At 32.4% G+C, this 26,297-nt stretch overlaps 3 protein-coding genes across 6 annotated transcripts in view; 1 reads left to right on the forward strand and 2 right to left on the reverse strand.

Annotated features, from left to right (window-relative positions):
* LOC134726040 (annexin A4-like) overlaps positions 1-8,830 on the forward strand; it is a 46,005-nt gene extending 37,175 nt beyond the window's left edge. For all 3 annotated transcript variants that reach the window (XM_063590414.1, XM_063590416.1, XM_063590415.1), the window contains 6 exons: positions 405-484; positions 1,028-1,084; positions 1,607-1,796; positions 2,473-2,531; positions 2,942-3,064; positions 7,022-8,830. In XM_063590414.1, the coding sequence (XP_063446484.1) occupies positions 405-484; positions 1,028-1,084; positions 1,607-1,796; positions 2,473-2,531; positions 2,942-3,064; positions 7,022-7,084 (572 nt within the window). In that variant the 3' untranslated portion in view covers positions 7,085-8,830. The remainder of the gene's footprint in view (positions 1-404; positions 485-1,027; positions 1,085-1,606; positions 1,797-2,472; positions 2,532-2,941; positions 3,065-7,021) is intronic.
* A 1,567-nt stretch (positions 8,831-10,397) lies between these two features.
* LOC134727301 (thioredoxin, mitochondrial-like) lies at positions 10,398-13,584 on the reverse strand. 2 transcript variants are annotated; one of them, XM_063591682.1, is made up of 4 exons: positions 13,566-13,584; positions 12,249-12,609; positions 11,780-11,918; positions 10,398-11,189 (listed from the first exon to the last, which is right to left on the reverse strand). In XM_063591682.1, the coding sequence occupies exons 2-4, from the start codon at positions 12,602-12,604 to the stop codon at positions 11,076-11,078; spliced, it is 609 nt and encodes a 202-aa protein (XP_063447752.1). In that variant the 5' UTR covers positions 12,605-12,609; positions 13,566-13,584; the 3' UTR covers positions 10,398-11,075. The 2 variants fall into 2 exon arrangements, with proteins under 2 accessions (XP_063447752.1, XP_063447751.1); XM_063591681.1 differs by lacking the exon at positions 13,566-13,584 and having other exon boundaries at positions 10,399-11,189; positions 12,249-12,633.
* A 9,492-nt stretch (positions 13,585-23,076) lies between these two features.
* The window catches only part of LOC134726738 (uncharacterized), a 107,368-nt gene continuing 104,147 nt past the window's right edge, over positions 23,077-26,297 (reverse strand). Inside the window, exon 27 of the mRNA XM_063591156.1 lies at positions 23,077-25,416. Within this exon, the coding sequence (XP_063447226.1) occupies positions 23,996-25,416 (1,421 nt within the window). The 3' untranslated portion in view covers positions 23,077-23,995. The remainder of the gene's footprint in view (positions 25,417-26,297) is intronic.

The raw sequence follows: 26,297 nt of genomic DNA on the forward strand, positions 1-26,297 counted from the left end.
GCTCTAAGAGTACCTGGTATGGATTCTATTGTTCATTAAACAACATTAAGGTTTGTTATTGATCAGGAAGCTCTAAGAGTACCTGGTATGGATTCTATTGTTCATTAGACAACATTAAGGTTTATTATTGATCAGGAAGCTCTAAGAGTACCTGGTAAGGATTCTATTGTTCATTAGACAACATTAAGGTTTATTATTGATCAGGAAGCTCTAAGAGTACCTGGTAAGGATTCTATTGTTCATTAGACAACATTAAGGTTTATTATTGATCAGGAAGCTCTAAGAGTACCTGGTATGGATTCTATTGTTTATTGTTTTCCTTTTTTGTATACACTGGTTGCTTAAGGAACTCTTTGCTTTCAGTAATTCCAGAATACAGTAATAACTTGTTTGTTTATTTTCAGTATACAGTAAGAAATTAGAAGATGACATCATTAGTGATACTTCTGGGCATTTCAAAAGACTTATGGTTTCCATGGCATCTGTAAGTGGATGGTTTTTATTATTTTTCTCAACTCGAAGGAAAATTCTTAACAGAAAGCTCCTTATCAAATGGCAAAATCAAAAGCCAAAACAAAATCAAACAAATAGAAAACATCTGTCATACTCCTGACTTAGCACAAGCATTTTCTAATGTAAAAAATGTTGGATTAAACCTGGTTTTATAACCAGCTAAACCTATCACTTGTATCACAGTCCCATGTAACTCCATTGACAACAAGGTGTGAGCAAAACAAACAGACATGATAGGTAAACTGTCAAACATTGACATAAAAAATTGCTCTGCCAGGGTGTATATTAACATCACATTTTCTCCTCCTGATATGCATGACATATTTGTCACTGGACATTTAACACAGCTGAATGATGAAGGGACATCCCCATGTTTTTTCATGTTATTCTTTTGATTATATAAGCCAATGACTCACTGAGTTTATACCAAATTGAGTTATTCTTTCTGTAATCCCTGAATACTCCAGAGAGAAAAGAGTGAAAAATTTATCAATCATACCTTCTATGTTTATAGGGAGGAAGAATGGAAAACCAGACTGTTGATCCAACTAAAGCCCAACAAGATGCACAGGTAAGGAGATTAAGACTATCACTTGTTATGCCCCGTTGTAGGGTAGGGGGCATTAAGTTTTACCCTTGTCCGTCTGTACGTACATACATACATACATTCCCATTTATTCTCACAACAATTAATGTAAGGTAAGAAACATAGAAAATAAATGAAACATTCTAGTGCCAGTCCTACTATATGTATCCACTAGAAATGTATCAAAATGATGTTGGATAGAATATAAACTTGTCATCTGCATCTTTGAGGGAACACCATGTTTTCTTATTCAACTGTCCCCTATTATTGTAGTTTTGTTTGGACATTCCCAGACGGTAGTTATTGCACAAATCATATTCAAGTGGCAGATCGATAGAGTTCTTTTGGCTCAGTGACCCTGGTCATAAGTAAGAGAGTTTTCTTCAGTAGAATTTTCTTGGTTACCTGTACTGAAAGTGAGTTGTTGGTTATATTATTGTGTTATGCATATTTTGGGAATAATGGGATAAAAGTTATCTTAGAATTGTTATATTGTGTATATTCCAGAGATTACTACAAGCAGGAGAGAAGAAACTTGGGACAGATGAGTCAACATTTAATGCCATCATGGCCTCTCAGAGCTATGAACAACTACGTGCTGTCTTTGATGCTTATCATAAAATGGCCGGCAAAGACATTGAAAGTTCCATTAAAAGTGAAATGTCAGGCAACCTTGAAATAGGAATGTTAGCTATTGGTAAGTAACTTGTTTGTCAGACAACTTTCAACTCTGAATGTTAGCTATTGGTGAGTAATTTGTTTGTCAGGCTGTTTTCTGCTATTTGGTCATGTTGTCTTTTTGACACGTTCACTGCTAGAGGAATGCCTAGAGAACTTCACTAATAGATAGATTTCTATATCATATTTCAAGTTTTTATCCTGATGGAATTTAAGTGGTATAATTAAATAGAAACTATCAAGGACATGTCATTATAACAAACTCTTCAAATAACATGAAGATATAACATACAGTTTGAAGATGCCTGTAAAATCGTGATACAATTGGGCAATTGTTAAAACAAATAGTGTGGACACAGTAATAAGGATTTTGATATGGTTGATGCATTTTATTATTTTTCTTTAAAAAGATGAAAATGAGGAACATAATGCAAAAGACCCCATTTTTCTTGTTTGAAAATAAAAATGTTAAAAACCCTAAGTTCAACTGAGCACACATGATTGCACAAAGATTATTTCAAGAACAAAACACTTCATTTATACATCATATCACAAATATTTCTGTCTTTGTATGGTTTCAAAGGAGTTGCAGCTCAATAAAATTGGTCTCTTCCTTAAATGGGTCTAGTAGTATAGGTAACAATTACAACTATAAAATTCAATGTCACTAATTTAAAATGTGGGTTCTTTTTCAGTGAGAGTCGTCAAAAACAGACCAGCTTATTTTGCTCAGAAGCTTTATAACTCCATGAAGGTAAAGTATTTATTAAACTGTTTTTTGGGGTAATTTTCATCGTTTTTCATAAGTTCAAAATTTTCAGATCCCAGGTTTATGCTTCTCATCACTATAGTTTTTTATACAGTTCAATAATTTTGGTGATTCATTTCTTGTGGATTCATTTATTTTCGTGGTTTGAGGAAAACTTGCCTATTTATGGATATTTTAATTTCTGTTTTTTTTGCAAAGTCTACATACACTCCTTTAGGAAATTTGCAATTTGTAGAATATTTTAATCTGTACCAAGCAATCACAAAATTTTTATCCACAGTACTCTTTTGATTGATTGATTGTTGGTTGCTTTACGTCCAGCACTATTTATGTATTATACTCTATCAGTACAATGAATTATATCGAATATTAATACAATGTTTTACATGTTATAGGGACTGGGAACAGACGATAGGACATTGATTCGTATTGTTGTTACAAGAGCTGAAGTCGACATGGTACAAATCAAACAAGAGTTCCAAAGACTCTATGGCAAATCTTTAGATACATTTATACGGGTGAGTTAGAGTGCATGCAATGATTTAATAGAGGGGGTCAGGCCCTTTTTGGGGACGTCTGGATCAGGTGTTTTTAAGCTCAGGATTTGGGGATTGATCCTTTCGGGATCCAGGAATTCTTATTTCGAATTCAGGATGTCAGGATTTGAATTTCTTTAAATTAGGGACCTCTGGATTTCATGTTTTTTTAGCCTGGGATTTTGGGATCAGGACCGCTCCAACCACCCCCCTTAATAAGATGAGGGTGACAACAAATCTGGAACATTCAGGAGTTACAGCTGTTAACTTGCAATGATTGCCCATATTTGCCACATAGTATTTTGAGCTTTTAGGGCTGTAGGTTCTTAATTTACAGATACGAATGATTGAGGAGAACAAATAGTGTTGTAATTGAAATTGGTGTATCTTTGTTAGGGAAGTTTGTCTTTCAAACATTTGTTAGATACTGATTAGTCCCTGGGAATTCAATCAAATGTAGAGGAGAATACAAGTAACAAGAATAATGTTCAGAAAAACAAGGATTATGGGCCTGTGAATTACCCTCAATGTCACTAGTCAAAGTACATTGCATGTTTAGATATTTCCAAATTTTCTTTTTAGAGTTCACTTGCCTAAATGACCACATGATAACTATTTTTATCACTTGGCGTCTAATGTCATTGTCATTAGTTCATCCTCATTGATAATTGTTGTCTCCCCTTTTTATTGAAGAAAATTATTTTGGCCATAAATGTGTTTGTTACTTCTCAATTTACCCTTGGGCTTTAGATTTTATACATTTCCTTTCAATTCAGAAAGTATTCCCAGATATATTGTTATATTTTTATATCTTCCTTTATTTGAGGTTCTCAATCCAACTACTTTAGCTACCTCCCTTTATTTCAGAGCAATATTTACAGATTATTACATCAATGATGTCATATGCAAAATAAAGATAGACAGTTATTATTGGTCTTTCAAACTTGAAGATGTTTCTCAGCCAAATCTCATTGCAGGGCTGTTACTCTTTCGATGAAATTTAGCTGAGGAACACCATCTTGTTTGAAAAGCCATAGATAACATATTAGTATGATAGAACTGTTCTGTATTAAGTTTTCACTGTAGTCATTGACATCTGGACTGCTGATGATTGTCATCTCCAATTTGGTCTATACATGACCATCTTAACTGGACTGTACATAACTATGTCTCCCTTTATTTCAGGACGATACCTCAGGAGATTATAAAATCATTCTATGTTCCCTGATAGGAGCATCTAAATAGGGAGTAATGAATTTTCTTGTAGATTAGTTGTTTTTGTTCTTTAAATCCCCACAATTCAAAAAGTGAATAAAATAAGAATTTGTGTTTATGAAGCTTATGAGTATATCTGTTTGCTTTAAGTGCTATGTTACTGCCTGTAATAAAATGCTTTACATATCAATTTATTTACAATATGGTTGATGACAATCTGATAAAAAATTTCTGATTCTGATTGTCCATACTAGAATCTGACAACCCTCCATTCTACTTTTTGTTTAAAAGTTATTTTTAGATCCCCTGGTTTTGTCATAATGATACACAACTTTCAAAATTTGAAGTCTGAAATCCATTGTATTTTTTTCCAAAACAGAAAGTAGAACAGATTCTTGTAATCAAAGTATGGACACTTGACCTATATTTAATCATATATTTGGATCATTGTGTTTCAAAATTGCATTTATTTGGATATTTAGCATTTCAAAAATAGTTTATTTGAAGCAATGCATTTCTGAATTTCAGTAGTGTTAATTTTTTAATCATGGCATAAATTTGCAAAAAAGTAACTATTCAGATAACTGCATTTCAAAATAGTTTATTTGAATCATTGCATTTCATTTTTTTAATTATTTGTATCATTTCATTTGAATCTTATTTATATTTGAATCATGGCATTTAAAAAATTGTTTTCATTTGGCCAATTGCATTTTATTTTATTTATTTATATATATTTGGATCATTGCTTTCCAGTTTTATCTGAGCGATTGCATTATAATATTGTTCCTATTTTGTTCACGATATTTGGATTAATGTTCTACAACATTTATATAACAGTACAATTGGATTATTTCACGAGCCTATTATTACATTGCACTATAACTCTGCTATGGATTTCTAACATTTTTGTGGGTAATTTCACTTCCTGTTAAAAATATTTGGTTGGTATTTTTTTATACAACTGATGGTTCATATACCATGTATACTGCTATGATGTCTTCTTCGTTGTCAGAAGACACATTTGGTTTCTAGACAATAACTTTAATAAATTAAGTGAACGAATCCCTATAAAATTTTACAAGAAGATTCAATACCACAAATGGAGCTTAGGTTGGGCCGAAATTAATTTTGGGGGTTATGGTAGGAATTGGGGGTCAAAAAGAAGCATTTTTGTAGTTTTCAGACAATAACTTGTGTGTAATTGTATAGATCTCTCTAAAATTGTACTGCAAGGTTGCATACTACAAAGGGAAGACTGAGATTGAGTTTTGGGGTTATTGCTCTAAAAGGGGGGTCCCCAATTTTTAAAAGGGTTCATAATTTTTTTTCTTCAAAATTTTTCAAATTTCTATTTTTTTGAAAAGAATATAGAATTATGATTAAGTATCTACAATGTACAGGGAAAAACATTATTTTTGCTATATCATGCATAATGACGCTTAATAAACCATCTATCTACTAAATGACGTCATAAAGGCAAGCATAATTGACGAAGGACCCGACCCTACTCAAAAGTTGTCTATTAGGTGCCCATAAATAGTGACAATCCAAAGCAGAGTAGATTTCATGTATAATCATAATGGAGTTACTCTATATATATATATATATATATATATTAATTATAAGTATACCTTTTACTTTCTATCACAACTTTTAGATTTATAATATAGTATTGAAAAAAAGTATTTTACTGGATTAACTATCGTCAGGTACATTTAATATTCAAATTTTGAAGCCACATATTCATAGATATTAAGGAACCACTCAACTTAACCAAAATATACCAAAATTTAAGTGTGGAACATGAACTTTACCTGAGAGAGTTAATTATTGGTGAAATAATCCAACACAGTATTATACTTTTAGAATTGTGGGGATATGCATTAGTTTATGTTTATGTTACTAACAAAGTTATCCCAAATAATCTTATATTGGAACCGGTCTCATGTTAAGTTTATTGTTGAAATTGAATTGTTCATTTATCATACATTTTATTTGTGTTACAAAGGATTTGTATAGTTATAACTATACAAATCCTTGGTGTTACAAAGATTTTCTGCAATTTATGTGACTATTAGGTATCAGATGAGACCAGTTTCATAAGATATTTAAAGATTTGCAGGCATCCATTGATAATTAAATGGTTTTAAATTTAGATTATGTGCTGGCAATGTGCTAGTGGAGGCAGTAAACAGATATTTGAGACCATCAAATACAAGATTGATGCCCACAAATCTTCAAATACAATACTGTTATCTCCATTCCTTTATGTTACAATGCAACTACAAGAAAACACTGCTAACTCAAACATTCTAAAACCATAATTTCTGAACTGGGTGCACAATTCATACCATATACCATATTATGTATGCCTTTTTCAATAAAGACAATGTTGCATTAAAATTGAAATTTAAAATGTTCTTGTTTCTGAGTTCTGAGTCATGCTAGACTATACTGAAACATCATAAAACCTGTAAGAGCACTAGTACTAGTGTAATAAATATGTTGAACCATGAATTGTTTTTTGAAAAAACGAATGATTATAATATCTGAAGTTCAACTACCAAATTATAAATTAATCCATTTTTTATTCGAGTTTTTTTGTAAGTTTTTTTGTAAAAACTGTTCGAATTATTTTCCTCAATCATTGTCATAGATGAAATAATGGAGTTGATTAGTTTGTTGATGTCACATGATAATCACATGATATTTGTTTTACAGGAGGACACATCAGGTGACTATAAGAAGGTACTGATGGCTCTGGTAGCACAGGGAGGATACTGATCAGTGGACCGTGACATTTCTACTTTATAGTCTTCATTCTACAGCAACATTTGTCATTTTAAAGTTTTGGCAGCATTTCTTTACTGTTGATGGGGGAAAAACACATGTATAAATATAATCTGTCAAAACACTTTTCAATTTTATATGTATTAGATTCTGTAGTTATGTAAACTTGTCATGCTTGTATTATTCTTAGACATTTGATTGTTTTGTTTAAATAAGTTTTTATGGATTGTAAAGGCAGGAAGGGACTGTTTTTTTTTGTATCTTTATCAAACATCCACAAGAACCTTTTAATGCAAATTTACATAATATATCCGCATGGTTTTCTTGTATCAAGATTGTTCCTGTAGGCTCATCAGCCTTTATAAGCTAAATGTACTGTAAGAGTTGTCACCCTTGTTAAGTGTACTGTAAGAGTTGTCTCCCTTGGAACAGTACTAGTCAGTGTATTTCTATGTGGTAAACAAATAAAGTTCCATACTTTAAAAAGTTGATAAGTTTAAAATCAAATGCATAATGTTTGTTGAGTTTAATAATGGGAGTATTTTTAGTGCTTGGTGTATGTGTTGACAGAATAGCTCTAAATGATGTAGAGTGTTGCAATGTTTAAGTGTTGGACCTTTGATTCAAAATTTTGTATTTCTCATTTTTACATGAATAAAAAAAGAGCTTACAATTTTTTTGAACTTTGTTGTTCATTGATTACAATTTTAATTAACTGAATCAATGTTTTAGATTGAAGAAAAATTAGACAGAGATTCCAATCTCAAAGTTAAAGGCATTTAAAGTTTGAAAAGTTTTAAAATGGATTTAATTGTTCAATTATTATTTTGTCAGTTTAATTAAAGGTAAAGTGTCTTGAAATTTTGTTTCCTATCACAAGTTGCACCTTTTAATTTGGATGTCTGGATGTCAGCTTCCCCACGAAATAACAGAATCTATTGGAGTGAAAATAAGATGGCAAACTATGGCAATAATAGTGTTTAAGATGAGTTTTATGCATGTTATAAAAGTTTTTTGTTACATTGTGTGTTAAATGTGCTTAATTTATGTGTATTATCAGTCAGATATGTTATAGTGCTTCAACTAACACTACATAATATGAACATTATCTTTAACTTTACATTGATTTTTTTCTCTAATTTAAAAATGCTAATTAACTTCAAACTAGTATAACTTTAATAGAACTAATCTAATATTATAAATCTAATATTTTTTAATTCTCCCACCATTTATATTTAACCTTAACCACAGCAGATAGAGCATAATAATTCCTGATAAATAATAATTATTAAAAGAAGGAGAGTAATTATTGATATTACAAAAATATAAACCAAATAATTTAATGTTTCCAGTATTTCTCATATAAAAAAAATCTATAGATCTGTTACAAAATTCCTCTTATCCCATTTTCCTATTAAACATTTTCAACTTTATAAATTTATTACCTCCCTTATATTTCTTAATTTATTATCTCCCTTATATTCCAATATTGTTTGACTGTTGTTCACTGGAGGTGTTGTAATAGATTAGAATCATTTAAATTGTGTTTATTTGAAGGAAAAATTATCTCCCTTGATTAAACTATAGATTAGTTAGTTGTTGTCATTAAATGAAATGCCATCTAATTTAAGTATTTGTGTTCATTAGAAGTCATGGTTTCCTTTATATAGATGTATTTGTTACTGCTATATTATTTAAATACTTCAAATTTTATATTAAATAAACATTTCTAAAGTTGAATTTTATTTTATTTGTACTATTTGGTACTGTGACCCTTGTAGGTGGAAATGTTTTGAAGAAAAGCATTTAGAAATTTGTCTTGATTTTCCATTCTTCTCTCCATCCATTTTGGATGAAGGCTTATGTCTGAAATGTGGGCTTCTTGACCAAATTGAGGAAGTTGTTAGAAGGTACTGAATATAAAAAAGAAGATATGATATTATTGCTAATACAACAACTATCCAACAAAGACCAAATGACCTTGCTATAAGTAACTATGTGTCAAAGGCCCTCAACAATGAGTAAATCCAAAGTTATATGCTAGTCCCAGCATGACAATGTAATACAATGGAAAAAAGAAATTCAAAGGCCTGATTAACATTCAAACAATAAACAAATATGATATACAGCAACCAATAACAACCACTAAACTACAGACTCGTGACTTTTGAGACTGAGTTGGTACAGGCACCAGAGGCCGATTTAGGGGGGACCCAGGGGCCTGGGCCCCCCTTTTTTGGAAAAAATTTGGTTGCTTATATAGGGAATCACTGAAGCGTGACTGGAGCGGGCCCCCTCTTAGGTCAGTCAGTGGGCCCCCACTTATGAAAATTTCTGGATCTGCCACTGGGCACTTACAGAATGTGGCAGGATAATACATGATGGAGAATTCATGGATCCACCACTGGGCACTTACAGAATGTGGCAGGATAATACATGATGGAGAATTTCTGGATCCGCCACTGGGCACTTACAGAATGTGGCAGGATAATACATGATGGAGAATTCATACAGAATGTGGCAGGATAATACATGATGGAGAATTCATGGATCCGCCACTGGGCACTTACAGAATGTGGCAGGATAATACATGATGGAGAATTCATGGATCCGCCACTGGGCACTTACAGAATGTGGCAGGATAATACATGATGGAGAATTCATACAGAATGTGGCAGGATAATACATGATGGAGAATTCATACAGAATGTGGCAGGATAATACATGATGGAGAATTCCTTACAGAATGTGGCAGGATAATACATGATGGAGAATTCATGGATCCGCCACTGGGCACTTACAGAATGTGGCAGGATAATACATGATGGAGAATTCATGGATCCGCCACTGGGCACTTACAGAATGTGGCAGGATAATACATGATGGAGAATTCATGGATCCACCACTGGGCACTTACAGAATGTGGCAGGATAATACATGATGGAGAATTCATACAGAATGTGGCAGGATAATACATGATGGAGAATTCATACAGAATGTGGCAGGATAATACATGATGGAGAATTCATACAGAATGTGGCAGGATAATACATGATGGAGAATTCATACAGAATGTGGCAGGATAATACATGATGGAGAATTCATACAGAATGTGGCAGGATAATACATGATGGAGAATTCATTCAGGATTTGATTTGTGTCTTTTGCCATTATTGGGTACAAAGGTTTCTTATTGATTGTGTTTTGGTCGTTGCATTCTATGCATATGCAAGGTCTTATAACTACTAGAGGTAAAGAGAAAATATTTTTGGTTTGATCCTTTATTGGCTGTTGATATTATACTCTTGTTAGTTATAGTGAAAATAATATTACATTATCAGTTGAATTTGTATTATTTTGAATTTTATTAACCATCTACAACATCTTGATATATGCTTTTAAAAACAATACCAATATAAAATAAGAAGATGTGGCATGATTGTCAATGAGACAACTCTAGGCAAGAGACTTTATGAATTTAATGTCTACAGGACACAGTATGGACTCAACAATGAGCAAAACCCATATAGCACAGAAAGCTATAAAAGACCCGAAAAATGAGAAATTTAAAAAAAATTCAAACTAGAAAACATGGGCCTGATTTATGAACAAAGCAATAAAAGAAAAACATTTAAAAAATGCATAAGATTATTGAAAGGTGAACTTAAAATGTGACGTCAACTTGAAACAATTGATAACAAGAATGTGTCAACAGTACATGAATGCCCCACCCACACTATTATTTTATATGTTTAGTAGACCGTGAAGTTGGGGTCAAAACTTCAACTTCTTCCAAAACTACCTTGTCTGACCAAAAAAAAAACTTTAACCTGAAGCGGGAAAGACAGACGAACAGATGCACAGACTGATAAATGTAATGCTCATAGATGGGGCATAAACTCTTTCATGAATTGTCTACTTTTAAAAATAACAAGTTTATTTAACACAAAACTTTATTTTGGCAATAGAGATTTAAAGTGCTTTTTCATATCACTAAATTGTCTACAAATTTTTTGATTTGTTCCTCACTTTTAAGTCCTCGAATCTTACTAAAAACTTGTCCATTCTTCATTCCAATCAGGGTTGGCATAATCTTGACCTGAAAAACAAAATAACATTTATAACAAAATGTATTTGCTGATTTTTATACTTATGATTTTAATGCCTCAACTTATTGAGTTCTCTTATCTGCAAGTCTATCTACATGATCTAGGGGATATTTCATACAAATTTATTTTATTTACTTTCTTGAATTTTAGCAAGAGCAAAATTCTTATATTGATTTGGGAGTGTTTCACTTTATTTTGATCCTACCATAAAGAAGTCATATATACCCCAGATGGACCCTGTACAAATGTCTTTGTCAAACTTGGACGGAGCCAAAGAAACAGAAGCCATATATACCCTAGATTTACCCTGTACATATGTCTTAGTCAAACCTGACAGAGCCAAAGACAAAGAAGTCATACATTCCCCTGATTTTCCCTGTACATGTGTCTTAGCCAAACTTGGACGGAGCCAAAGACAAAGAAGTCATACATACCCCTGATTTACCCTGTAAATGTGTCTGAGTCAAACCTGGACGGAGCCAAAGACAAAAAAGTTATACATACTAGTACCCAAGATTTACCTTGTACATTTGTCTTAGTCAAACTTGGACGGAGCCAAAGACAAAGAAGTCATACATACCCCTGATTTTCCCTGTACATATGTCTTAGCCAAAGTTCTGTGGCTGTCTACATCAACTTTAAAATAATTTATGACTGTTCCATAGGAAACTATAATGTCTTCAAGTATGGGTGCCATTACTGCACATGGAACACAAGTTCTAAAAATAAAAAACATAAATATGTTAAATTTATTAAAATAAGACATGCAGGTATAACAATTGTATCAATTACTTTTAGTAATATTTTCCTTAGTGTTCAGTATTTCTTCTGTTTAGATTCAAAATTAAATATTTTCTTTTTTGTATTTTGTCAGATTTGTTGAAATACTATAGAAACAGTTCTATCAGATTTTTCTCACAAATCAAATGCATAGATTCCTGTAAGTTATATATTCTTGGAATGTTATTATCTCATCAAGACTTACATGTATTCTCTTTTTTGTAGCTCAATCTTATATTCATTGTATTTTTCCTGACAAAATATCTCACCTTGTATAGAAGTAGACTACAACTGGAATTGGACTCTCCAAAACTTTCTTTTCAAAATCACTCTCGGTTTGTATTATAAATTGCTCAAAATTTGGTTCTGTGGATAAACATTCTAGAGATTGTCTTACAGTTGATGGTAGATTTATTGAAAGTAACTTTTGCTTCTGTACCAGTTTATGTGTAAGAAAATGACAGCTACATAACTTCTGTGAGATTGTTTTTGTTGAGAACTTTGACAAACTAGTGTCTGCTGTATTACGGGGTAGTTTCTGTCTTGATCCAATAACCATTCTCAAATATGGTGTAAAGAGATGTCCATATTGTAAGTAAATACGTGTAGAAATCTGAATGGTCATTTATGCTGGAAGATAAAGAACAACTATTCATATTGGTTTAATGGTATTGTACAAAATGTAAAAGTTTACAAATAGAGCATTCATCTTTGTGGATAAAAAATGACATTTAGTTATGAAAACAATCTTCTTTGATATCTGAGACTACTATCATGACTATAACACATGTGTTATAGTAGTCTCAGTTGATATATATAGATTCTTACATTGATACCAGTGGATTATCGGATTTATCCAATCGAGATAGTTAAATTATCAATTTTAAAGTCCGAGCCGCCTCGGCGAGGACTTTAAAATTTATAATTTAACTATCGAGATTTGAAATGAGATATCTTGTTTAAAAGTATGTAAGAATCTGTTTCTCTAATGATAAAAAAGACATTTTCTTTTTTTGTTAACCAAAAATCCCCTTCGAGTGCCTTTCACATTGCACGAAGTTGTCAATTTCATTAACACCTGTTATCATATTTTGATTCATTCAGTTAGCTAAAAAGGTCATGACCCTTAAAATCATCCAATGATCTTTTGAGATCACTAGCAACCACACGTTGATTAAAATTTTTTATACAATGGGTTCGGAAAGGGATAAATTTCCATAGAGTTAGAGAAATATTAATAATCCTGATGCATTCTCCACAACAATACTCCAAAATACAATAATGGCAAATGTTTCTAAGTTATCAGATACCCAAGTTATCTGACAGTTTTGATGTAGATGGACATTATATATATTACGTTTCTTTTAAACAAGATATCTCAATGATGATTGTGGCCAAGATTCATAGGCCCAGTAATTTTAGATGAGAGGATTTTCGTAAAAGTTAACGGACGACGGACTGTGACACCAAGTAATAACAAAAGCTCACTTGGGCTTTTGTGCCTGGTGAGATAAAAAAAAATTTATCAAATTGATACATAACTCAGTTTAAGGTTATATCAGAGACGTTTATATATAAATACTTACACAGTAGAAAAAACAAGGTATTATTTTTACATTAAGGTTAATATCTAGAACAAATATTCTAACCAATAAAAGGATATTGGAAAACTTGTGTCGGCGTTCCGTATTTTAACAGTTGATGCAAGACCAGACAAAAGATATTTGGTTCGGCATTATAAAATGTATCTGAGACAATATCTATCTACACAATCTACACTAGGCTTCCTTAGACGTAATCTAAGATTCTGCCCAAAAGACTGCAAGAAAACAGCATACATTTCATTAGTGAGATCTACGATGGAATATATTGTTTTGTATGGCACCAAACAACATCAACCAATTAGAAAGAAACCAAAAAAGAGCAGCCCGATTCATCACAGGGGACTATAGCTATAAATCTAGAGAAGAAGGATCGGTCACCAAAATGCTAACAGTGCTGAAACTTAAAAAAATACAGTACAGAAGAACAAGCCAAAGACTGGTATTTCTGTAGAAAGTGGTTGAGGGTTTAGTCCCAGCTATCAAACAAATTTTTGGTAAAAAGCAAAACCAAAAGGACAACCAAACCGACACGCATTGTAGTCTTTGAGAGCACAAACATAGTTAAGAACTCAGTAAAAACCAACTCAAAGGCAATTGAAACTGTAAAACTGAGCAATTTAAGAACTCATTCTTTGTCAAGACAGTGATTTATTCAGTGGAACTAACTGGAAGAAGCAATAGTGTGCGCCAAGTCAGTTGAGAGCTTCAAAATAGCTCTACAACGCCGTCAATAGGCACTCTCTCTCTCCCGTCGAGTAAAAGCCATAAAGATACAGAATATCTGAAAAAGTCTTTTTTTTTGGCAATAAAAAAAAACACATTTAGACCCGGTATTTTTATAGCGCAAATCGAAGAACACATATTGGGAATCTAGGAACTGTTGTCTGTAATTCAAACAATTGTTAAATGTGGTACAAACAAAAAAACAGTTCTTTCCTGTCTAAAATAGTGTCTTAAAATTATTCCTTATTCCCATTAGAAACTTTTTCAAATTGATTCATTTTGGTAAAAAAAGTTTATAATGGGAATAAGGAATTATTTTAAGACACTACTATTTGTGGTTTACCAGTATAGTCAGTATATCCTGCAATAGTTAATCAAATGCCAATTATTGATTTTAGCATTCGTAAATACAAAAGGTTTAGAAATGTACTAAAATATAGTCAGAGATGTCAGTAACATGAAAGAATCGCGAGTAACAGGACAAGTAAAAGGTAACAGGAAGGAATTATTTTTCTAAAAAAAAAATGCTTTATTTTATAGTTATTAAAGAAAAATACATCATTTCAGATTGGTCACAATTGGAAGATAACAGCAAACAATATCATTTATCCTTTGAAACTGTATTTACTATGGCCTAGATAATGAAAAAATCTTAAATACATTCCTTTCTGTTAATAACTTCTATATTATTTTTTGCACTACTGAAGCAAGATTTTTCATTTTCATTAAAGCAAGGGACTGCCATGATTATTCATTTTCACAACTATATAGTTTTGATATTCGAAAACATGCAATTTTTAAATGATTTGTTTATTATAAATAATACATGTATAGTCGACTCATTATGTACCATTTACTCAGAATTAATCATCATCCTCTGCAGAAATGAATCTTTTATATTCCCAACTACGTATACATGTATTGCATACATACATAGTATTAAAGTTAGGTTGTAACTAGCCTCTTTTAAAAGTATTGGTAGAAAAATTGGCTGAGCGGAGCGGAGCGAGGCAAAACTTATTTTAATGGGTTTTGGAGCCACTGAACAAGGCCCAAGAAGCTATATAGTGTAAGATTTAAGTTTCTAGGGGACAACAACAAAAGACTAATGTGCATGATAAAGCAAAAATGGAATTCACAGTCTGTGGCTGCTATTTAAAAAAAAAACAAAAAAACTCATGATCAGGTTCATAACAAAATTACTAAATTACAAAAATCCTCCTGCCCCCCCCCCCCCCCCCCCCCCCCGACAGAATATCAAATGGTCGTCCCCTAATCTTGTTTGCTTTAATTTATGGATCATCTTGGGTTAAGGCATCAGAGGTACCTATGTCACAACCATTGCAATATTTTAAGGTTGTTTACTTGGTAAATAAAGACAACAGTTGTATACCGCTGTTCGAAATTCATAAATCGATTGAGAAAAAAACAAAATCTGGGTTACAGACTAAAACTGAGGGAAACACGTCAAATATAAGAGGAGAACTACGACACAAGCGAAACACAATACTAATTTGTAATACACACATACACGAACTATAATAATGGTATTTTTCCTCACTTGGTACAGGACATTTTTAGAAAACATAGCGGTTTGAACCTGGATTTGTGGCTAGCCAAACCTTGCATTTTTATGGCAATGTTAAATATAACACTGAAATGACCGGTATACTGTACAAATAAATGCAAAAACATTTAGGACAGACAATAACGGAAATAAACAATACAATATAGTACATTTCGACAACCAACGACACAACAGAAACACTTAAATGAACAAAAACAGTAAACATTCCCAAGGAGAACACGATCTTTTGCTTACGTTAAATATTGTTTTCCTCAAAAATCAATATAGAGAAACGATAACTAATATGCCATTGCTTCAAACAATAAATCAAATAATTGATGTTAATCACTTCAAATACCTAACAGTCCTACATAAACAATATTATTAATCACCACAAATACCTGACAGTCCTACATAAACAATGTTGTTAATCACCACAAATACCTGACATTCCTCCATAAGCAATGTTGTCTATTACCACAAATACCTGACAGTCCTACATAAACAATGTTGTAAATCACCACAAATACCTGACATTCCTCCATAAACAATGTTGTTAATCCCCACAAATACCTGACATTCCTCCATAAACAATGTTGTTAATCCCCACAAATACCTGACATACCTACATAAACAATATAATTAATCACCACAAATACCTGACATTCCTCCATAAACAATGTTGTCTATTACCACAAATACCTGACATTCCTCCATAAGCAATGTTGTCTATTACCACAAATACCTGACAGTCCTACATAAACAATGTTGTAAATCACCACAAATACCTGTCATTCCTCCATTAACAATGTTGTAAATCACCACAAATACCTGACATTCCTCCATAAGCAATGTTGTCTATTACCACAAATACCTGACAGTCCTACATAAACAATGTTGTAAATCACCACAAATACCTGACATTCCTCCATAAGCAATGTTGTCTATTACCACAAATACCTGACAGTCCTACATAAACAATGTTGTTAATCCCCACAAATACCTGACATTCCTCCATAAGCAATGTTGTCTATTACCACAAATACCTGACATCCCTACATAAACAATGTTGTTAATCCCCACAAATACCTGACATCCCTACATAAACAATGTTGTTAATCCCCACAAACACCTGACATCCCTACATAAACAATGTTGTTAATCCCCACAAATACCTGACATCCCTCCATAAACAATGTTGTTAATCCCCACAAATACCTGACATCCCTCCATAAACAATGTTGTTAATCCCCACAAATACCTGACATCCCTACATAAACAATGTTGTTCATCCCCACAAATACCTGACAGTCCTACATAAACAATGTTGTTAATCCCCACAAATACCTGACATCCCTCCATAAACAATGTTGTTAATCCCCACAAATACCTGACAGTCCTACATAAACAATGTTGTTCATCCCCACAAATACCTGACAGTCCTACATAAACAATATTATTAATCACCACAAATACCTGACATCCCTACATAAACAATATTATTAATCATCAAAAATACCTGACATCCCTACATAAACAATATTATTAATCATCAAAAATACCTGACATCCCTACATAAACAATATTATTAATCATCAAAAATACCTGACATTCCTCTATAAACAATGTTGTTAATCACCACAAATACCTGACATCCCTCCATAAACAATATTGTTAATCCCCACAAATACCTGTCATTCCTCCATTAACAATGTTGTAAATCACCACAAATACCTGACATTCCCCCATAAACAATGTTGTCTATTACCACAAATACCTGACATTCCTCCATAAACAATGTTGTTATCACCACAAATACCCGACATTCCTCCATAAACAATGTTGTTAATCATTACCAATCCCTGACATTCCTCCATAAACAATATTGTTAATCATTACCAATACCTGACATTCTTCTATAAACAATGTTGTTAATCACCACAAATACCTGACATTCCTCCATAAACAATGATGTCTATTACCACAAATACCTGACATTCTTCCATAAACAATGATGTCTATTACCACAAATACCTGACATTCCTCCATAAACAATGTTATTAATCACCACAAATACCTGACATTCCTCCATAAACAATGTTGTTAATCATTACCAATACCTGACATTCTTCTATAAACAATGTTGTTAATCATCACAAATACCTGACATTCCTCCATAAACAATGTTGCTAATCAACACAAATACCTTACATTCCTCCATAAGCAATGTTGTCTATTACCACAAATACCTGACATATCTCCATAAACATTGTTGTTATTCACCACCAATACCTGACATTCCTCCATAATAATGTTGTTAATTACCACAAATACCAGACATTCCTCCATCAACATTGTTGTTAATCCCCACAAATACCTGACATTCCTCCATAAACAATGTTGTTAATCAACACAAATACCTGACATTCCTCCATAAGCAATGTTGTCTATTACCACAAATACCTGACATATCTCCATAAACATTGTTGTTAATTACCACGAATACCTGACATTCCTCCATAATAATGTTTTTAATTACCACAAATACCAGACATTCCTCCATAAACATTGTTGTTAATCACCACGAATACCTGACATTCCTCCATAATAATGTTGTTAATTACCACAAATACCTGACATTCCTCCATAAACAATGTTGTTAATCACCACAAGTTGTTAATCACCACAAATACCTGACATTCCTCCATAATAATGTTGTTAATCACCACAAATACCTGACATTCCTCCATAATAATGTTGTTAATCACCACAATTACCTGACATATCTCCATAATAGTATTGTTAATCACCACAAATACCTGTCATTCCTACATAAACAATGTTGTAAATCCCCACAAAAACCTGACATTCCTCCATAATAATGTTGTTAATCACCACAAATACCTGTCATTCCTCCATCAACAATGTTGTTAATCAACACAAATACCTGACATTCCTCCATAAACAATATTGTTAATCACCACAAATACCTGACATTCCTCCATAATAATGTTGTTAATCACCACAAATACCTGTCATTCCTCCATAATAATGTTGTTAATCACCACAAATACCTGACATTCCTCTATAAACAATGATGTCTTTTACCACAAATACCTGACATTCCTCAATAATAATGTTGTTTATCACCACAAATACCCGACATTCCTCCATAAACATTGTTGTTATCACCACAAATACCCGACATTCCTCCATAATAATGTTGTTAATCACCACAAATACCAGACATTCCTCCATAAACAATGTTGTTAATCAACACAAATACCTGACATTCCTCCATAAACAATGATGTCTATTACCACAAATACCCGACATTCCTCCATAATAATGTTATTAATCACCACAAATACCTGACATTCCTCCATAATAATGTTATTAATCACCACAAATACCTGTCATTCCTCCATAATAATGTTATTAATCACCACAAATACCTGACATTCCTCCATAAACAATGATGTCTATTACCACAAATACCTGACATTCCTCCATAATCAATGTTGTCTATTACCACAAATACCTGACATTCCTCCATAAGCAATGTTGTCTATTACCACAAATACCTGACATTCCTCCATAATAATGTTATTAATCACCACAAATACCTGTCATTCCTCCATAATAATGTTATTAATCACCACAAATACCTGACATTCCTCCATAAACAATGATGTCTATTACCACAAATACCTGACATTCCTCCATAATCAATGTTGTCTATTACCACAAATACCTGACATTCCTCCATAATAATGTTATTAATCACCACAAATACCTGACATTCCTCCATGATAATGTTATTAATCACCACAAATACCTGTCATTCCTCCATAATAATGTTATTAATCACCACAAATACCTGACATTCCTCCATAAACAATGATGTCTATTACCACAAATACCTGACATTCCTCCATAATCAATGTTGTCTATTACCACAAATACCTGACATTCCTCCATAAGCAATGTTGTCTATTACCACAAATACCTGACATTCCTCTATAAACAATGTTGTTAAGCCCCACAAATACCTGACATCCCTACATAAACAATATTATTAATCACCACAAATACCTGACATTCCTTTATAAACAATGTTGTTAATCACAACAAATACCTGACATTCCTCTATAAACAATGATGTTAATCACCACAAATACCCGACATTCCTCCATAAACAATATTGTTAATCACCACAAATACCTGACATTCCTCCATAATAATGTTGTTAATCACCACAAATACCTGTCATTCCTCCATAATAATGTTGTTAATCACCACAAATACCTGACATTCCTCTATAAACAATGATGTCTATTACCACAAATACCCGACATTCCTCCATAATAATGTTGTTAATCCCCACAAATACCCGACATTCCTCTATAAACAATGTTGTTAATTCCCACAAATACCTGACATTCCTCTGTGAACAATGTTAATCCCCACAAATACCTGACATTCCTCCATAAACAATGTTGTTAATCATTACCAATACCTGACATTCTTCCATAAACAATGTTGTTAATCACCACAAATACCCGACATTCCTCCATAAACATTGTTGTTAATCACCACAAATACCTGACATTCCTCCCTAAACAATGTTGTTAATCACCACAAATACCTGACATTCCTCCATAAGCAATGTTGTCTATTACCACAAATACCTGTCATTCCTCCATAAACAATGTTGATAATCACCACAACTACATAGAGGGTTGATGTCATAGGCTACTGTCACTAGTTTTAAATAGCTGACTATTTAAGATAAGTTTAATTCTTTTAGGCTTCAATTTCCCAAATGAGTAAGAAAAGGTAGAGCAATCTCTGACTAGCTGGTTTCAGCTGCTTCTCTGACTGGTTTTGCTCTACCAGTGTGAGGATTGGCTAGTGAGAGATGTACAACCTGATTAATAAAAGCTTTTCCTCAATGGCCATGAGCTCATAAGAAGTATGCCATCTATGCTGTGATGTAAACGTGTGCTCTTCCTGTGCTTACCTTTTTTTGTTAGATAAGGCTGAAAATTTCATAGAAAATAACAAGACATTGACCGGTTGATAATTTTTATCCACAACAGTTTTACTTTTACTGTGTTAGTTTTTGAAATTCATGTATAAGTCAAAAATAGAACATTATATTTATTATCTTTTTTTAGGAACAACAGTCATGTTTGATGATAGCTGAAGTCCCTTAATTAACTGCCACATCCAACAGTCACAGGTAAAGTGTGGTAACATTTGGTACATTAGTTTCAGAGATTGTTTTTTTTTAAATGACAACAGATGGAAGATAACAACAGATCCCAAGTCATGGCAAATCAGGGGCGGATTTAGGCGGGGGCGTGGCGGGCCCCCTAAAATTTGCAAAGCATGGGTTGACTTCAACATATTTAAGAATCAGAAGAGACCATTCAATCTTTTATAACATTCAAAGTATCACTGATGAGTATATAAAACAGTCAGTTTAACAGAATCAACGTGATTACTAATCAACTGACCGTCTACGCTTTATTAAAGTTCTATAAATAATTTCAAAGGAAGGTGTCAAACGCGGAGCTGCGTTTGATGACAAATATAATAGGTTTTAAGCAGTTAAAGTAAACACATATGTTACATTGTATTTGCGGTTTTTATCATCAATTTGTTTGATAATCGAAGTTCCAAAACATCCCTTACTCACTTTCACAATTTTACATGACACGGTGAAGAAAACAGCTAGTCGGCAGGTTGGTTCTTTTATAATATCTGTAATGAAAGATGAGAAAAACTGTTTCAAGCGAAAGGTTAGTTTATTAATTTGTATCTATGTGTCTATATTTATTTCTCACTTGCAACCTAAATATTCAGCTGAATTATGTACCGTATTACTATATGTTTGAGATCCCAAGAAAATAAATATAACTGCGTAAATGCATCTCATTCTGATGTTAGTTGTTTGTGGCGAACACAGTAAAGTCTGGCACGACCTCAGATAGTCAAAAAAGTAAAAAAACAGATAGTATGAAAGGACAATTAAAAATTACTGGTAAAGTAAAAATTTTCGTTTGAAAAATATTTTGGTCAGGGGAGCAATTGTGATCTGTCTCGTCTCACTTTGCGTCCGTCTGTCTGCCCGTCTATCTGTAGATTGTTGTCATGTGAGGACTATGGCGGTTTCACCTTGAAACTTTAAATTTTTCACTAATTTTACCACATTATAGTTCGAGATATCTACATTTCACCCCCCTTACAAGAATATTTTAATAATTTTACCTAAATAACACTCCAAATTTTTTTCGCCTCGCTCCGCTCGCCAAATTTATAAAAATGGGCACCCCCCCTAACTGGAAATCCTGGATCCGCCCCTGGCAAAAGCTCAAGTGGCCTTTAAGGCCAGCTGCACATAAATAAGGGGCAATAATGAACAGTACTTCTAATAATAAGGACAACAAATATTGGAATAACACAATGAGAAACTATTTGCTAATGATGCTTTATTTAAAATAGCAGTTAACATGGTTAATAGCAATTCTTTTCATTTATCCATTTTCAATAAATAAATAAAGTACATGTGGTTTATAATTATTTTGGAATATCAAATAGCATATGGTAAGTATATTTAAAGTGACCTTGAACTTTTTTTTTAGTAAAATTGATAAGTTTGGTCAAAGATAGTATTAGGTATTAAAATACACTGAAAATGTAATTGAACTAGTTATGACATATTGTAACTATTATTTTCTGTGTAACATGAAGTTTGATTAAAAAACAAAAAGTAATCTTTAACTTGTTTTTTTGAAAAACATATCATAATTATCTCCTCTTGTATCAAACAATAACGTATAAACATTTAGCTACCATCATTAAAACAAACAATTGGTATATAAGTAAGTACCTATAAAGTTTGAATTAAATGTGTATTACTGTACAAAGTTAAATAAGAACAATGTTCGATCTTAATGTACAAGTTTCTAAAGGTTAAATTATTCATGTTTTAGTTCTGAATGTGCAATTTTTATAGAATAAATTTTTCATGTATTTTAACCTTATATTTGTTAGTTTTTGCAGCTTAATTTTTGCTGATTAATTAAACTTGTCTACAACTGTTATAATTGTTTTTAATTAAGAATTGAATGCTTCTTTTTGTAAATTTATTGGGGTGTAAAAGCGTTGACCGAAGTACATTTTGTATGAAGCGCGGAAGCGCTTCATTCTAAAAATGTACGCACGGTCAACGCTTTTACAACCCTATAAAGTTACAAAAAGAAGCATTCAATACTTATAATTACATTTTTTAGCTAGGATTATAAAAACACGATTTTCATCAAGTTTAATTTTAAATTCATCTGTGCACTTTATTGTGGGACCTCATGTCATCATGAATGAAATATTATTGTCTCATGCAATTGCTTACGGAATAACATGTGATGTGAAATTAGCCAATCAGAATAACGTATTATAATGAAACATACATCTAATGTTATTATTACAATATAAAACAGTTAAACATGAGTACAGTAAAGAAGTAAAGTTTGATTCAATCACAATTTCTTTATGGATCAATTTTCTTCAAGTTAAATTTTCATTCAAGACACATAACAAAATATACATGATTATTAACTTTTATGCTATAAACCAGAACAGATATATTTCACAAAAGAGTTGGTTCACTAACTCTTAATTTTGGCCCTAAAAATCCTAAAAATTAATTTGTTTACTGCTAAATTAGCAGTGATGCCACCCTACACCCACATATATGATTGATGAAATGTTCTTTACTTATCATGTTTGTTCTTTACAATCTAAATTCCAATGGGCATGGGTGGCGCCACATATGAAATCATGAATTAAGGTCAATAATTTAAAAAGTGACAATTTTTACTGGTATGATGTCTTTCCTTATTCAGACTAATACATTTATCATTATGAAGAAGATGTTGACCTTTTTTATTATAACTTTCAAATATAATGAATATATTGAGTGATATACATACACATCATATTGACTCATACAACTACAATTTAAGATTCCCCTTCACCTTGTTGTTAATCAGGATTACTGGTTATACCTTTTTATAAACTTGTCACCATACTGATTTCAAACAAAAAAATGTTAAAATCAAATTTGTGTTTTGTGAATGTAATGACATTGGGGTGCATTAAGAAGAATTTTTGTCTTTTTAGGTTTGTCGTAGAGGGAGCTATGTGATGGATTATACTCGTCAATAAAAAGATCCTTTAGGTCTAAGACTTTTGTCTGTTGATCAAATACTCCAGATAACTTCCCTACTGGCTGGTTCTCTTTAAATTCGGAATGGTGTTTAGGATTTAACATTAAGACAGAGGCTATGACCTGATTACAAAGGTTAGAGGTCAAGTCAAGGATACCGTATGGTGTAGGCAGAGCTACAGATTTCCTTCTTACTTCCCTTATACCCATGTTAAGTGTGGCACACAACATTGTCATCAATATCCATATAACAAACAATACAAATAGGAAGTAGTAAATATGTCCAAGAACTGGAGCAGTTATAAATAAATCGTCAATACTGTTTTTACCAATGATGGCATTAGTAATGGTTGTCACGGACACTAACAGTGTTTTGTAAGTCACTAAATGTCTTCCAAAAATAAGATGGCCGAACCCTACAAATGCCATGTAAACAATGGAAAACAATATAAAACAACCAAATAAATCCTTAGCGACATGTGACAAAACTGTAGCCAGTTGTGTGACTCGTGTACTATAATTTAAAACTCTCATTAAACGAATTGTTGTTAAAAAAATCAATATTGCTATGACAACATTTAACATTTCATCCCATGTTGCTAGGTGACCAAAATTTACAAATTTGTACATATTTTTGTGGAAAGCATCCATGCTTTTGTTAATCATTACACATCTACCCACATACATAATAAAACCAATGAAAAATAATATAACTATGAATAAATCAAAAACATTCCACTTCTCTTTTAAGAATTTGACACGTTTTTTACAAATGGTAATAATCATTCTTACCATAAAAAGGATGAAGGACAAAAGTATAAAAATCTCACAGATAAACACCAGGAGGCCATAACTACCGACATGTTGGTAGGGTCTAAAAAATTGAATGGATGGTGTCAGTAAAACACCACCAACCTCGGGAAACTCACATAAAAAGGATAAATATACAAATAAATTCTCATTAACATTATACAATGTGAATTCTGTAAACACAGCTCGAGTTTTTCTATCAATCCAAACATATTTGTATAAGTCTTTCAACATCTGTCGAGATATTTCATTATTAACACCAAAGTCTGCTAAATATCCACCCCCACTATATGTGGAATGTTGTCCTGTAGTGGGGAGTCCCCAGATATCTACTGCCGAGGAAAACTTCCATGCTGCTGATGTTATATTATAGACAGCCTCATCTCTGACACATGGTCCACTCTCCCAACCAACACAATAACTTCTGTCATCTTCTTTCACCAGTGAATACTTATCATAGCAAGTTATATCATTGTCCCAAAACTGTACAGGACAGTTGACTGAAAATAGAAGCAATGTCAATTAACTTATTTGAGAGGGAGTGTTGTGACATTTAGTATAGCAAGTTATATCATTGTCCCAAAACTGCACAGGACAGTTGACTGAAAACAGACAAAATATAAATCAACTTAATAGAGGAGGAGTGTTGTGACATCTTCTGTACCATTGAATATTTATCATAGCAAATTATATCATTGTCCAAAAACTGTACAGGACAGTTGACTGAAAATGGACAAAATACCAATCAACTTAATAGAGGGGGAGTGTTGTGGCATCTTCTGTAACCTGTGATTATTTAGTATAGCAAATATTATAAATTTCCTAATTTTGAATAGTAGTAAGTAGCAGATGCATACATAACAGGTATTGTACCAATTTTACTGCAGGATTCAATGATTTATATTAAATGTACCAATTTTACTGCAGGATTCAATGATTTATATTAAATGTATCAATTTCATGGCAGGATTCAACGATTTATATTAAATGTACCAATTTCATGGCAGGATTCGACGATTTATATTAAATGTATCAATTGTACTGCAGGATATGACTATTTATATTAAATGTATCAATTTCACTGCAGGATTCGACAATATATATTAAATGTATCAATTACACTGCAGGATTCGACGATTTATATTTAATGTATCAATTTCACTGCAGGATATGATGATTTATATTAAATGTATCCATTTCACTGCAGGATATGACGATTTATATTAAATGTATCAATTACACTGCAGGATTCGACGATATATATTAAATGTAGCAATTACACTGCAGGATTCGACGATTTATATTAAATGTATCAATTTCACTGCAGGATTCAACAATTTATATTAAATGTATCAATTACACTACAGGATTCGACGATATT

This window comes from Mytilus trossulus, chromosome 7, assembly GCF_036588685.1.
Source record: "Mytilus trossulus isolate FHL-02 chromosome 7, PNRI_Mtr1.1.1.hap1, whole genome shotgun sequence".
In the NCBI taxonomy this organism is placed as follows: domain Eukaryota; kingdom Metazoa; phylum Mollusca; class Bivalvia; order Mytilida; family Mytilidae; genus Mytilus; species Mytilus trossulus.